The 16,041-nt window shown below is 36.6% G+C and overlaps 1 protein-coding gene across 2 annotated transcripts in view; it reads right to left on the reverse strand.

Moving 5' to 3' along the window:
• Positions 1-288: 288 nt before the first annotated feature.
• LOC138315844 (protein-glutamine gamma-glutamyltransferase K-like) overlaps positions 289-16,041 on the reverse strand; it is a 46,878-nt gene continuing 31,125 nt past the window's right edge. The window contains exons 8-17 of one of the 2 annotated variants that reach the window (XM_069257142.1): positions 15,766-15,937; positions 15,406-15,544; positions 14,821-14,927; positions 11,043-11,205; positions 10,206-10,318; positions 5,619-5,698; positions 4,948-5,170; positions 2,098-2,261; positions 1,467-1,603; positions 289-1,288 (exon numbers count right to left, since the gene is read on the reverse strand). In XM_069257142.1, coding sequence (XP_069113243.1) covers positions 1,147-1,288; positions 1,467-1,603; positions 2,098-2,261; positions 4,948-5,170; positions 5,619-5,698; positions 10,206-10,318; positions 11,043-11,205; positions 14,821-14,927; positions 15,406-15,544; positions 15,766-15,937 — 1,440 coding nt within the window. In that variant the 3' untranslated portion in view covers positions 289-1,146. The remainder of the gene's footprint in view (positions 1,289-1,466; positions 1,604-2,097; positions 2,262-4,947; positions 5,171-5,618; positions 5,699-10,205; positions 10,319-11,042; positions 11,206-14,820; positions 14,928-15,405; positions 15,545-15,765; positions 15,938-16,041) is intronic. The other variant, XM_069257143.1, reaches the window with a different exon arrangement.

Here is a 16,041-nt window from a genome sequence, read left to right on the forward strand (position 1 = left end):
AAATAAAGTCCTTATTAATAGCTCTTAACCTTTCAAACGTTTTTCTTCATTTTGTTAAGCATAACCAAAATAGTAAGGTTTTAATTCATATTCCATTATAAAATTCCTTGAACACTAAAACAATAGAACACTCACTTAAGGACAGCCTCCTGTGTATGTAGTGTCTTGTTTGTGTAAAGTGCGAGGTGCATGTTTTTGGAGGCTGCGGTGTAGGAAAATGCGGCCTCAAAAATGAGGCGATGTCAAGGAAAGGCAAAGTCGGTTAGGAAAAAGAAAAAGACTAAGATACCAAGTTAAGTCGCCTTTTACTATCATACAGTAGGGACAGTAGGTACAATTAAATGCTCTATCTGCAGTGTGTTATGATAGTGTATTGTCTGTAACATTTCTTGAACACAACGATGACTTAAATCATAAACAATCCTGTTAGTACAGAGAATATTTATCTTAAACCTCAAATATCTGTCAAACACTCATACAAAACATGACTATAAAATAGTTATAAATTAAATTGATACATCTGAAATGAATTATTAAAACTAAATTATTATTTTGAAAGTAATGAAGTAGATATGACACACAGCTTGTAACAGTAATAAAATGTCCTCATGAATGATGATACATTATTCCACTAGATTTAAACATATTACCATTTATACCATTGTTGAAAAAATACTATAAAATTATACAGGTTTACATATACAGGGTGTCCCAAAAAACATGTCCCGACATTGACGGGTAATAAATTTTGTAATACTAAACTTTTTGTTTTTAATTCAAAATGATTTGGAAAGCAGCAGAATCCACATTTAACTTAATTGCGTACAAATGTACAGATTATATTGTCATTATGTGAGATGACGTCATAATTAAAATGATAACACCATCGATGATGTCAAATTTTGATGACTTTCTAGCACCATGAAATGTCACCAAGATATGCTGTCCATCTCAAGGAAGCAGATTTACAGAATTGTGAGGTGGTGAGGAATTTCAGGGACAGAATTCAGACAGAAGGGTAGACATCTCGCACCCTTTTTTTTGCTGAAAGTTATTGATTTTCTGAACAAATCGCAAAATTAGCGAAATACTAAGCATATATAGTACAGCTTTATGCCAGCTCATCGTAAAAGCAATAGAGCATTTCTACTCGGAAACATTGATATCGACAAAGCCCTTGATATTGGCAAGCTCCAAGGTGTCCAGGACAACAATAATCTGACCTCTTCCAGCTCGAATGGCCCGCATTGATATTGTTTTCGTAAACGAATCGCCATGTTCAAGTGTCCTGCAATGTGAAGAAAAGAGTACTATACTTATGTACATGTATATATATATATATATATATATATATATATATGAACTGTAAGCTATTCTGCTATCTTTTCCAGATTTACTATCGTAAACAAGGCTATATTATGTTTGACGTAAAACCAAAATGGTGTCCAGGTTTTGAAGTCACTCACCCTAGAGCTATATCATCGTAGTCATGGAAACACTCAGTTTCAAACTTCAGGACACATTTCGTCAGTGTCATTGGGATGACATTAGTTAGCGAAACTTTCACCTCAACATCCTGCCCAACAATACAATTGTCAATAGACTGTAAAAAGAAAATTGATAATGATGTTCAAAAATAATCTCAAAGCGTATAAACAATTATGTTGCAGAATTTATTATAGCTACAGTATTTTCATTTCAGATTTTGGATTTGACAAACGGGAAAAGGGAGGTTTAAGCTCAAAATGCAGTTAAAATACTTGAATGTGATCAGAATTATCAATGAATTAACATAAAAAATGATGGTGTAGATCAACGGTCAAGTTATCTACACATACACAGTAATACCAAACTTTATATAATCGAAATACAAAATAAGAATAACTTTAGAATGTTATGTTTAAAACATAAACATTTACATTGTAATGTAATTCGGTTAAAAGTTTCCGCTATACAATGAAATAATTGACTATAACTGATGTATTTTATATTATACGGCATTTTAAAAAGGGAGAATTCGAATATAAAATTGATATGACATCAATACCATAAGAATGAGTAGGTTTTAATATAAATCAACGAGTTATCCTGACTTACATGAACTTCCAGTACGTCTGCATTTCGGAGAGTGATGATTTTATTTTCAATGTTGGATTTCCCAGATTTTGCAGCTGTAGCTACGGCGGTGATGCTGTAGTCATTTGAATCTTGCCTGTAACCTTTGTATGTCGTCCAGGGAACCAAAATGTCGAAGGATCTCTCTAAAATAAGGATTTTAAAATTTCCCAATTCCATTACGAAAACTAATAGCAATGATGATAAATGCATATTTATCAAGGATTATTTGAATATAAACTGTCGTAGATTTCGTATTTATTACCAAACGCAAGAAATGTTATTTTCTTAATCAAGAGGCCCAAGGGCCTTGACGGCCATCTGACAACCTTGGCAACATTCCAAATAATTTATAAATTAAAATTCATGAATGCTGTGTAACCATAACGACACTCCATGTTGTTGTAACCTTCCCCTGGGGTCAGAGACAATTTTAACATTGTGTAACCATAACGACATTCCATTTTGTTACCTTCTCATGGGGCCAGAGACAATTTTAAATTGGTGTAACCATAACGACATTCCATTTTGTTACCTTTGGGCCAGAGACAATTTAACATTGTGTAACCATAACGACATTCCATTTTGTTACCTTCCCCTAGGGTCAGAGACAATTTTAACATTGTGTGACCATAACGACATTCTATTTTGTAACCTTCACCTGAGGTCAGAGACAGTTTTAACATTGTGTAACCATAACGACATTCCATTTTGTTACCTTCCCCTAGGGTCAGAGACAATTTTAACATTGTGTAACCATAACGACATTCCATTTTGTTACCTTCCCCTAGGGTCTGAGACAATTTTAACATTGTGTAACCATAACGACATTCCAGTTTGTTACCTTCACCTGAGGTCAGAGACAGTTTTAACATTGTGTAACCATAAGGACATTCGAATTTGTTACCTTCCCCTGAGGTCAGAGACAATTTTAACATTGTGTAACCATAAAGACATTCCATTTTGTCACCTCTCCCTGGGGTCAGAGACAAGTATAACATTGTGTTACCATAACGACATTCAATTTTGTAACCTTCCCATTGGATCAGAGATAATTTTAACATCTTGTAACCATAACGATATTCCCTTTTGTTACCTTCCCTTGGGGTCACAGATAGTTTTAACATTGTGTAACCATAACGTCGCTCTATTTTGTTAACTTTCCTTGGGGTCAGAGACAATTTAAACATTGTGTAACCATAACGATACCCCATTTTGTTACCTTCCCCTAGGGTCAGAGACAATTTGAACATTGTGTGACCATAACGACATTCTATTTTGTAACCTTCACCTGAGGTTAGAGACAGTTTTAACATTGTGTAACCTTCCCCTAGGGTCAGAGACAATTTTAACATTGTGTAACCATGACGACATTCCATTTTGTTACCTTCCCCTAGGGTCAGAGACAATTTTAACATTGTGTAACCATAACGACATTCCAGTTTGTTACCTTCCTCTGAGGTCAGAGACAATTCTAACATTGTGTAACCATAACGACATTCCATTTTGTTACCTTCCCCTGAGGTCAGAGACAATTTTAACATTGTGTAATCATAACGACATTCCATTGTGTTACCTCCCCCTTGCATCAGAGAAAATTTAAACATCTTGTAACCATAACGAAATTCTCTTTTGTTACCTTCCCTTGGGGTCACAGATCATTTTAACATTGTGTAACTATGGCGACACTCCATTTTGTTACCTTCCCTTGGGATCAGAGACAATTTAAACATTGTGTAACCATAACGATACCCCATTTTGTTACCTTCCCCTTGGGTCAGAGACAATTTTAACATTATGTAACCATAACGACTTTCCATTTTGTTACCTTCTCCTGGGATCAGAGACAGTTTTAACATGGTGTAACCATAACGGTGTTCCATTTTGTTACCTTCCCCTTGGGTCAGAGACAATTTTAACATTGCGTAACCATAACGATATTCTATTTTGTTACCTTCCCCTGGGTTCAGAGACAATATTAACATTGTGTAACTATAACGACACTTCATTTTGGTACCTTCACCTGGGGTCAGAGACAATTTTAACATTATATAACCATAACGACACCAAATTTTGTTACCTTGGGGTCAGAGACAATTTTAACATTGTGTAACCATAACGACATTCTATTTTGCAACCTTCACCTGAGGTCAGAGACAGTTTTAACATTGTGTAACCATAAGGACATTCGAATTTGTTACCTTCCCCTGAGGTCAGAGACAATTTTAACATTGTGTAACCATAAAGACATTCCATTTTGTCACCTCTCCCTGGGGTCAGAGACAAGTATAACATTGTGTTACCATAACGACATTCAATTTTGTAACCTTCCCATTGGATCAGAGATAATTTTAACATCTTGTAACCATAACGATATTCCCTTTTGTTACCTTCCCTTGGGGTCACAGATAGTTTTAACATTGTGTAACCATAACGTCGCTCTATTTTGTTAACTTTCCTTGGGGTCAGAGACAATTTAAACATTGTGTAACCATAACGATACCCCATTTTGTTACCTTCCCCTAGGGTCAGAGACAATTTGAACATTGTGTGACCATAACGACATTCTATTTTGTAACCTTCACCTGAGGTCAGAGACAGTTTTAACATTGTGTAACCATAACGACATTCCATTTTGTTACCTTCCCTTGGGGTCACAGATAGTTTTAACATTGTGTAACCATAACGACACGCCATTTTGTTACCTTCCCTTAGGGTCAGAGACAATTTAAACATTGTGTAACCATAACGCCACCCCATTTTAATACCTACTCTTGGGATCAGAGACAATTTTAACATTGTGTGACCATAACGACACGCCATTTTGTTTACCTTCTCCTGGGGTCAGAGACACATGTTTGATCTCTTCTTTTGTTATCCGTTTTTGGTTGTGACCTGTGTAGTCAGTACTACTCAGAGTTATAGCTACCCTGGAGATTTCCATTTCCGAGTCTGTATCGTCGCTGACGTTTTTTACAATTACAGAAAACTCAATATCTTCGCCAAGATACATTTCGTTTTCTGCTTTTTTTGTTTGAATCTTGATATTTACTTCCTATAAAAAATGGATACAATTTCAGATTAGGTTGCCACATACCCAATTTGAATTTTAAATTAAAAATGTTTGTTTATTAATGTTGTATTAGCCACAGACCAATTTTAATCTCATCTAGAATAATCTCAAAATGGCGCAAAACATGACTTTAATACAAATCATTAAAATATGTTGCTCAGATGCCACATGTGAAATATTAGAGTAACTTTATTCAATTGGACAACTAAAATTCGTTACGAGAATAATCCATGTTTAAGGCAAAACAACTATTACAACGTCACCTATTTATTTGTATATTTGTCTATCTCGTATCCACGTCCATTTAAACATGCATTTAAAAGAAAATGTTATACTTTGCGTTGATAAAATGTTTTTTATGTATGCTTAAGGGTACAATGATTCAAATTTTTTCGCATTGATACTATATTAGGATAGTATATTGCCATACCTCAGGATCAATGTCGTCTTCAATTGTATTGCCAGCATGTCGCATTGCTCTCGCTACAGCAATTCTCTCGTCTGCAGTGCCTATGTAAACAGGTTAGGTTGAGTGACCAATTTATCAGCAAACAGGCCTTTCATGTAGGTGTTATAAGTGTTCATGCTGTTCCTAGTGCATGATCGTAAAAGGCTTTTGTTCTCTTCTTCGTACTGTCATTTTTCTTTAACGTCTCCCTTACTTTTAGAATCGGGCTGAACGTTCATTCCAGTGAGTGAGGCTTACGATTTTGTCTGGCTTTTACTTAGCGCCCGGAATAAGGGAATGGGGTGACTGATTCGACCGTTGTCAGTATAATGTAACCGGGTGGGTGTTCTTGTGCAGTGTCGTCAAAGGCATGCGTCTGTGATCTAGCACAATGACAATATGAAGAGTTCCACTATTACAAGGAGACACAATACAAGTATACCGCTGCCTTCACATACACACATCAGTTACCTTCAGTCCCCATACGTACATGCGGGAGTCAAACATTAGGCTATTCATCCGGTTTAACAACACTATACGCTCGAAAACAAATCAAATGTACCTCAACGGAATCACAAAATTTCGCTACGATTTTTAGAGAAGATAAGATGGACAGATTTAAACCATGACAAGCTGACCGAGAAATCGGGTAGTTGCGGCCGGCCTACAAAAGGTATTACGAGGACCTAGGGTGGGATGAGCCCTCAAACGAGGGTATAGAGCCTACTAATGAGCCCCCAGTGCAAGTCTTACGGAGCGGGAATCGCCGTTATCAACGGTAAGTGTCTCGCCGGATGAGGCAACACGTGGGGCGATTGAGGTGTGACAGATTTTAAAGATCATAGACCTTCCCTTTACGGCAAAAGGAGAATGATAACGATCAGTTTTCAGTAGATAATAGTAATAAATCACGGAGCAGAGAAGGTCGGTTTGATAAACCTTTATGTGAACGTCAGGAGAGTGAGGACGATGATATGGAATCTGTATCCATGGCGATAGGGTCAGGATTTAATGACAGAGAGTCTGTCCAGGACAGGCCTGTAAGAGACAATGATAGCATATCTCACGTGTCGTTAAGTGGAGCCTCCTCTATAAATATAGGTAAGGTGTTTCAGGAATTTGGACCTAATAAAGCGGCATGTGCTTATACAAAATGTTTGTTTTGAGCTGATATCCCACCTCAGGAAAGGGAAGGGGACACTCCCGAGGGTACATCCTATTTGCCCTCACACATGTGTGGAGGATCAGAAAACAGAAAGTCACAAATATAAGTTGCCATTAGAGGTAAAATTAGTGACATTGTGCAGAATATTGACCGTCAGGGTACTAAGTATGACAAGGTGAGTGCATTCAGAAACCGTTATGACAAAGCTTTTTTTTCTGATTACGGATACAGATTTTGAAAAGTTCGGGAATACTTCTCGCTTTGATTCTAATATTGGAGAAGGATTAGTTTGTTCTCCCAGTCAGGTGTGCCTCAAGTCTAAACTCTTGAGGGAAGTGAATAAAGACTTAACACGTAATGATTCTGAAGCCTGCGGCCCATCTCATTCGCAACCATAATTGTATCATACATGAACAAGTTTTGTATCATACATGAACAAGTTTTGATGTTACATCTCGCATCATGATGGTGAACTTGACTCGGGGTCGCCGTAACCTTTATCTGAATAACGTACATTTTGTCAAAAAGGCGACGGAAAGCCGTCTTTTGTCTCTTACTACCACCAACGCAGAGTTATATGCAGAGAAGTGTTTTATGTGTTGGCCACAGAGAACATACGCGACGCTAAGGAGACACAGAGTGCTCTGATGTATGGCGAGCGTCAAAGAGAGGATAAGAAGTCTAGGAGTGGAGCAAACAGTCGGAGCCTAGACAGCGTCAGTCAAGTCAGGGTACCCGTTCACAGCATCAACAGGGATTCAATAGGCAACGGGAAAAGAGACCCAAAGACACTCAGCAGTAACCTTTCCAGGGAAAGGGATAGAGCTAGCGAGTTGCATGCGTTATCAGTGGAAAGAGATCATATCCGCTGGGAGCAAGGAGGTGTTCGTTTACTGCCTAACATACAGTTTTTGGCTAAGAATAAACGTCTTGGGAAACCATTGGAGGCATTTTTCCTTCAAAAGTCTACAACTTATTCGACACAGGAGGCATATCTTAAGTTGTGTCCATATCGGGCATCGAGACTTTATGTCAATAGGTTAAAGTCTATAAGAGGCGATAAGACAGGTCTTCTCTTTACATACCAATGTGGTAATCACATAGAGGCATCAAATGATTCTATCGCTCGTTAGATCGTTTCAGTTCTGAGATTTTGTAACAAGTCACCAGAAAAGAGGCACATACAGCTGGCTCATAGATTAGCCACCTATTGCGTACTTTTTGCTAAAAATCCCATTTCTGGCACAGGAGACAGCCTTTACGTCGTTCTACATGAAGCTGTTTGGAATGGGGCTGCGATCTTGAAGTCGTCGGAGAGCATAAGATCCGCTCGTTCATAACTGGTAATTATGTTTTTCTTGTTTACTGGGTTAGCTAGTGTCTGATTCTACCCACCACCTTTATTTGGCTACAATGGGCGAACCGGTCGTCCCACTAACGTTATGTTGAGCGCTTAGCAGGAACAGAAACTACCACTTTTATAGACTTTGGTGTGTCTCGAACAGGGAACAGAACCCAGAGCCTTCCTCACAGGGGCGAACGCTCAACTCAAGGCCAAAGGTGAGGTAGTGCCAAGGGAGGCATTAGGAAAGATTAAAGTCAGTTAGGAAGAAGAGAAAAGTTAAGATTATAAATTTAGTCGCCTTTTACGATCATGCAAAAGGGGCAGTAGGTACAATTCTAACGCCCTACTTGCAGGGCATAAGCATATGGCTTAGGAAGAATACTGATGCGCATGCGTGAGTACCTGAAGGGCCTCCGGTGAGGTCCATTCGATTTGTTTTCGGGCGTATAGTGTTGATAAACCGTAGGAATAGCCTAATGTTTGACTCATGCAGGTTTATATGGTAACCTCATGAATAGGGGTTTTACCTAAAAAACCCTCAATATTACGATGGCCCATATCAGCCGAAATGGCAACTGCTTTACTACACTGTAGTTGTACACACATTTGTGGTGATTGTCATGGGAACTGCTTTAGTAAAATCAGTTTGACGCTGTATACGTGTACTGATTAAATGACCTTTGAAACCAAAACGATATTCTACGACACATTTCTTGGTAGAATCATCGGTAGGTGACACAATCTGTGGCAAATGTTGACGTTTGAATGAAAATAGGCTTTCATTGAAGTAACTCAACATATGTTAAATAAAATTGAATACTCATGTTTATTGATCTTTAATAATATCAGGTATTATATACAAATTTGGGTTTTCCATAGATAGGGCCATATAATGAGAGATTTAGGTGAGTTGAATGCCTGCATTGAATTAGCTTCCCTCCTAGACTGAGTACTAGTCCCAAGTATATTGGGGAAATAAACTGAATTTTGGCTCGATTCTTTTTGTCCCTACTACATGTCTTATTTAAGTTTCAAACTAGGGGGAGATAATCTAGCTATCATTTGGTTGTCCCCCTCCTAGGGCTGTAACCTCTCCCCATCAGGCTCTAAAAGTTATTTAACATTACTTACCGTACAATAACTTGTTACCAACTATGGCTATGTTATTTGTATATAATTGTAATCACATATGTCTTGGTAAAGTATCGTAAAATATCATTTTGGTTTCAAAGGTCATTTAATCAGCACACCTGTACGGCGTCAAACTCGGCTTGATATCAGTGTGGAATGTTAATTGTCTCAAAAGCCAGACACTCGCCAATACGGCTGATATAGGCAACGCGTAAGGATGACAAAACAGTTGCTTTAGTAAAGCAGTTGCCAAACGAGTAAAATGACAACACACATTGGCAAGTGCTTTTTACTAAAGCAGTTGCTATGACAATCACCACAAATGTGTGTACAACTACAGTTTAGTAAAGCAGTTGCAATGTCGGCTGATATGGGCCATCGTACAATACACCGCAACACATAGTCACATCAAGGATAGTCCTTAAATATTTCGATCGTTTGTGATTTATATTAAATCGCTTCAAAGCCCCAGGATCATTAACTAACATTAACAGTAAAACAGCCGTTTTTTTATAGTGCTATCTCGCATACCAACGAAGGTAGAAACCAGACGTCACAACCCCTTTTGCTGAGTGCTATGCAGGAGAAACAACTACCATCTTTATGAAATATAGTGTGTCTCGTCCAGGGGACAGAATCCTTCCGCTCATAGGCGTGCGCTCATCTGAAGGACAATTGAACCGGTGTCAAATGAGACTTCAGGAAGAAAAAGGTCAATTAGGAAGAAGAGAAAGGATATAGGTTTGTTTCTTTGTTTGATTATTTTAACGTCCTATTTATAGCTAGGATCCTAAATTGTGTAGCCTTTTACGATCATGCAATATGAGCCAATCTAACGCTGTACCTATAAAGCAAGTCCTTAAATGACGACCCTGGCTGTTAATATGACGCTAATCTAAATATAAATAAACTTCGAATAAAAACTCACGTTCCCGATGTTTGTAGAGAGAAGTTATTTCCAGTCTTTGTAACATCTGCTCGTATCCTCCCTTCTTCAGTGGTAGCCCATCTGGTTTTTTGGTACTCATATTCTTACCAACTCTGCAAAAGTGAATACGAATGAAAAATGTAAGAAAAAGAGCTTTCGTAGAACGATAAATATTTTGATGGAAGCCTTTTGTATAAGTGATACAAAGCTCATTATGTGTACTTAATTCATATGTATAGTACAACTAAACATGAAAATTCTCTGTAACTAAACTTAAATCATAATGTCAAATATGTCTGCGACCTTGCTAGTGGTGAAAAAAAAACATTTCGTAAAATTATTGATGATGAATCAACCCGTAGCAACAAATAAACAGGCGATTATGATTTTATTTTCTCTAAATGCATAAATATCAACAGATATGCTTCGAATAAGAGCTAAAATAGAGTTTGCACTACATATACATTGCAGGTATGCAAATCGGATGGATCTGTCGGTTGCTTAGACTATATGAAGGATGGCTTTCATCGTGCGTTAACTACTAATTACTTATAATAATTATGTAATACAATGTCAACCTGTTTTCAATTAAACCAGCCAAGTTGAAAAATTGCGACAATTGATATGATTTTACTTAAACTAAAGTAAAATTACAAAGCCAATGTTATAATAATATTTACCAGCGGCTCACATGCCTTTCACTATTCAATATACAACAATCTATCAAAATGAATATACACCACAATTATCAGGAACACGCTTTTACGAAATATTGTTTACAAAATTAGATATGAATATACAAAGGAATACAAATCACGAGCATAGTATTTTGCCTACCCATTCTCTACTGTCTTAACTCTTCGTACATCGTTCACGCCGGTCTGTTCAAAACACGCAATATCCGCGTTTACCTCCGTGAAGACAAAGGCGGTATCTGAAGGGATATAGGTCAGACCTTGCTTCACAGCCTTCTGTGGGCTTGGTCCGCACTGCATTAGCCCTGAAGAAGAAAAAACAAGTAGGCACTTAGATTCAGCAATGGATACATTGGGTAGTGAAACCAGGAATTCTTAACATAGTTATTGTGTGTGAGTGTTTATAAATGTATAAGTGGTAGTTTCTGCTACTGCTTAGCGCTCAAAATAAGAAAATAAAATGTGACGACAGTAAGATACAACATGACTGTTAATTGGACATTATCTAATTAAACGAACAAACGCACATGATGTAGAGATCTTATAATCACATACTTCACCTTATGTAATTAAACGAACAAACGCACATGATGTAGAGATCTTATAATCACATACTTCACCTTATGTTTTGCATATGCCAGTAGTATAACATAACTTGAACCGCCTTTCATGGGCTTAAAATTAACTGTAACGTGTCCTCCAGATTCGAGAAGATGACGAAATGGCGGCCTTGCAGGAATATACAACGCACTTTGACGTTGAAAGTCTTCGAAATGTAGGATAAAAAGTAATTTGTGTTAATTTCAAATCAGATGTTTTTTTATTCGTCGGGAAGTGTAATGTAAGCTCGCAAAACTTAAAAAAATAAGTAAAAAAAGCCCTTGTTAAACACGTTTCATTTGTTTGCTTGTTTGATTGATTAAGTAAGCGTGTTATTAACACTTGGCCATTTAATGACGGCCTCTGTTGTCACCGTATGGTAACTTCACCAGAACTAGGTACCCCTTGAAACGATAGTTCGAAAGTCCAGATAAGAACAGAGGTAAGATTGTCCTTTTTTAGATGCGCTTTGAGATGTTTTTTTTTAGATTGACTTTTGGTACATGTGTCTTCGAATATATCAACCATATAAAAATATAAATGGTTTTCGAGAAAAAATCACAACAAGCTTTGACAGATGTAAACATGCCACTACACCAAAGGAGGTGCCGTCGTAAATGGCCTGTCATTAGAACAGATATACTTGGAAACCCCTTTCCATCGCCCATAAATACATAATTTAGCACTACCTTACTTTATTATGATATAAGGGTAGATTCACAAATACACGATTATTTGAGGAAATATTCACCGTACTTAAAATTTTGCATGCAGACTAAACAGCAAAATATCTTAGGCTAGTATGAACATTGACTTGATTTAATTGTGAGTGAAGAAGTTATTGTCCTTTGAAATAATAATCATTATTGGAACTTAAAAATTCCTCCCATGATGAATTGATAAGTTTGTTGTATTTTGATGTTCTTGATTACATTATGTTACAAAAATGATTTTACGGTCACAAAAACTTGTTTCCTCTTTCTTGATTTTATTGTCAAAAGGAAACAAAAGACATCAGTTGTCTAATAAATGTCATTACTAATTTGTAACAAATATCAGGTGACTGTAAAGGCCATTGGGCCTTTTGGATATTGTGCATAGGAAAATGGAAATTTGCACCATACACCGAAGGAAACAGTATGATATATGTACATAAGTAGTTTACTATACATGTATATTAATTACATTTCTGAAATACGAATGGATGAATAATAATATCAGACAAGAATTACGCGTAATTATAAGTATCGTCGTACGCATTGTTGATTTATTACGTAATTATAATAGAATATTAAAAAAACATTTTAGTGAAAAGGAAAAAAAAAAGTATAGTTTAGCATCACGTAATTTCACAGCCTCTGGACCTGTAATGAATCCTGCAACAAATAGGTGCGTTGAGGTGATGTGTTTTAAGTTTGGTTAAGATTGGACTTAAGGTAGGTCCATACTTTTGAAAACCGCGCCAATTCATATGACGCTAAACCGGAAGCCCCCGAAGTTGTTTTGAGGTGCAGAATGGTTTCCGATACGCTACGACATTCCACCTGCATATTTTTTCAATAAGTGAAAATTGTCTATATACAATATTGAATATTTAAAATCATTAAATAAAAGCATTAAAGTGAATATTAGATGCTATCTCTGAGGTTTTTGCAGTTGCTGTCGTAAATGGGAATGGCTTTTCAAACACCGGATGTAACGTTCGTCGCTATAAATGATAAGAGGGGTCCCGTCCGGACCAAAATTCCGGAATTCTGAAAAAATCGCCTACGGATTTCATGAAAACACAAAATTTTGAGAAAATCTTCAAAATAAACAGACATAAACCACATGCGATATTACAGAAACGTATGAACTGATGTGGAATGGTTTTTTTGTTGCATGACTTTCAAAAAATAGGCAAATATGACCCATCTTAGCCCTGGATGAAATGGGGGTAGGATTGTCAGTAACAAACTTCAAGCTTACAAAATTGTGAAAATTTGATCGAGGACCCCATGTTTTTTTATGATATTTGAAAAATATATCACCTTGGGCATATCATATACAAATATTGCGAAATTGAGACTACATTCACCTTAATATTACAGATTATCTCCCTTATCTCATAACTACATGAATTTTATGTCAAAAACATATTTTTATGAATTTTTCTATTGCACAACAGTAGTGCATAGATAACACATCAAATTGGTTTAAGGCCAAAATCAAATGCTAACATTATCTTTCCTCAATGGTGGAATAATTTTCTCGGTGTTATGTCAAACTTTTTAGAGAAATAACAAATTGGATGTCAATTTGTTCAGTATCAGCTGGAAAATCTATAATTGAAAACAACAAATGTGTACGTACACCACCATCCTAAGTCTAATTTACAAATATCATCTGACTTTCACTTTGTGATGGTACACGAGGCCAAAGACAATAGGTTGAAGGTCTTGCTCTCTTCTCTATCTACAAATTCCTTAAGTCATATTAACATAAACATACATTGAGTTTTCTTTTCTTGCGCCTCCCTGGAGTTTGTTGTTAACATCATCGACCTTTCTCATACATCCCGTTTCAACTTGGGCCAAAAGAAAGTGACTCTAAGATCCCCTGTGTCACACCTAGAAGCATGCCATAGGTACGTCCATGAGACAAATCAGAAAGCCTATACCTTCAAGCACCGCACTGACGTGAAGTAACAAACCGGGACTTTCTCAGCCTCTTCCTCCTCACTATATCATGTCAGACAAAGAAGTACCCTTGTAGACAACTATATCACTATCAAAAGTCTGCAAAGCTCAAAATCTCAAAAAGTGGATCGAGAACACCCTTTTTTCTTTACAGATTTGAAATCTCATGAAAAATGCAAGAAAATAAGACCTGTTAGAAAAAATTGACATGTGTTTTCCCAAAAGTTTGGAGCTACCTTAAATGTTTTGAGAAACAGAGCTGAACTTCAAACTATAAAGTGAAATGCTGACGACAACACAGCCGCCGCCTCCAATGCCACCGACGGAAAAGTAACACCATAGTATCGTCTTCGCGAACTATCGTCGCGGGCGATACAAAAGTAAAAAAAATTGAGTAAGTGTCACAAAATCTGAATTAATCGTGTTTGCTACATACTGTAAATGTATAATGCAAATTAACAAAATACAATTTAATAAATACTTTTACAGTAGACACATTGGTTAAGCGGAGCATTAATGACTTGTGCTATTGTTTTTACTATAATTGTCATATATGTTCTTATCAACTGTTTGCGACTAGTTATACTATTTGAAATGCAATTACAAAGCAGACAAGTCGAGGTTTTCGCATTACAGCCTTACCGTCACTTTCTTCCTGTGGTGTTGCGTCTATAATTTGCCATCCATCAAACTCTGATGTTTGAAGGTCCCGTCTCCTTGTCCAGATCTCATTCCAGACATGGAAGTTCCTGTTTTCAATTTAGAAATATATTTTGGTGAATATACAAAACACAAATACCGCTTGTTGTATAAACACTATCTATGCTGCTTTTCTATAATATGAAAATTAATAACATTATTATCACGAAGTATTTTGCAGACAGCTATATTTCTTAATTACTGTAACTACCCGATCTACGTTCACATACCATAACCAGACAACTGTTTTATATATACAAACATATTTTACATTTTTTCTTTTCAAAGTATTTTTGGGTATATTTATAACAATAACACGTGTGGTCTTGATGCTGCACTGCATGAACTGGCATTCTTAATCATCACCGAACGCTAAGAAGCAAACATTCGAAACATAGAGAAATTTATGTATGTATATTGTTTAAGATTTTCCCTTTGAAACCGTGATGATAAATTATCAAAATATTCTAATACATATGCGTAGACCTTCTCATTTTCCTCAAATTATGATAAAATCATTACATTTACCATATACTGTCTCCCGACATGGATCTGAATTCATCCTCGTAAGAGAACTTTATCTTTTCTACTTGATTGGTTCTGTCTACATCATGAGCAGAAAGATAATTGCTGATAGGTCTGCAAGGGATCCCAAGGGCTCTACAAACTTTTTTAATATTGGAAATTTTTATACACGATATATTAATAAACACTATAAAACAATAGATAATTTTGTTATCAGACAATAAATCTATAAATGATCAAACCAAATCATCAATGAGATGCTTCTTCAATTTTTAAACTGATGTCAAGATCTATTCGCAGTGAATGTTTTCTAACCGTGACTATTTGATATGAATGCAAAGTTTAAAGGATGTTGAAATTTACCCGTAACAGTGACGGCAGCGAACACCCAACACTGGCCGTATTTCACAGGTCCATGGTCTCGATACGCCCAAAGAATCTTTGGTGAGCTAACCCAGGTGTAAGGATTAGTACCGTCATCATATTTATTATCCCATCGACCGATTATCATTCCGCGATCATCATTGGCGTTTACCTACAATGGTAAGTCGATGTATACATACCGATACAAGGAAAGTTGATTGCTTGATAAGATTACGTCCTATCCTGACCTATATCAGGCCGTAAAACCATTGCCGT

The sequence above is a fragment of the Argopecten irradians genome, chromosome 2 (assembly GCF_041381155.1).
Source record: "Argopecten irradians isolate NY chromosome 2, Ai_NY, whole genome shotgun sequence".
Lineage (NCBI taxonomy): Eukaryota > Metazoa > Mollusca > Bivalvia > Pectinida > Pectinidae > Argopecten > Argopecten irradians.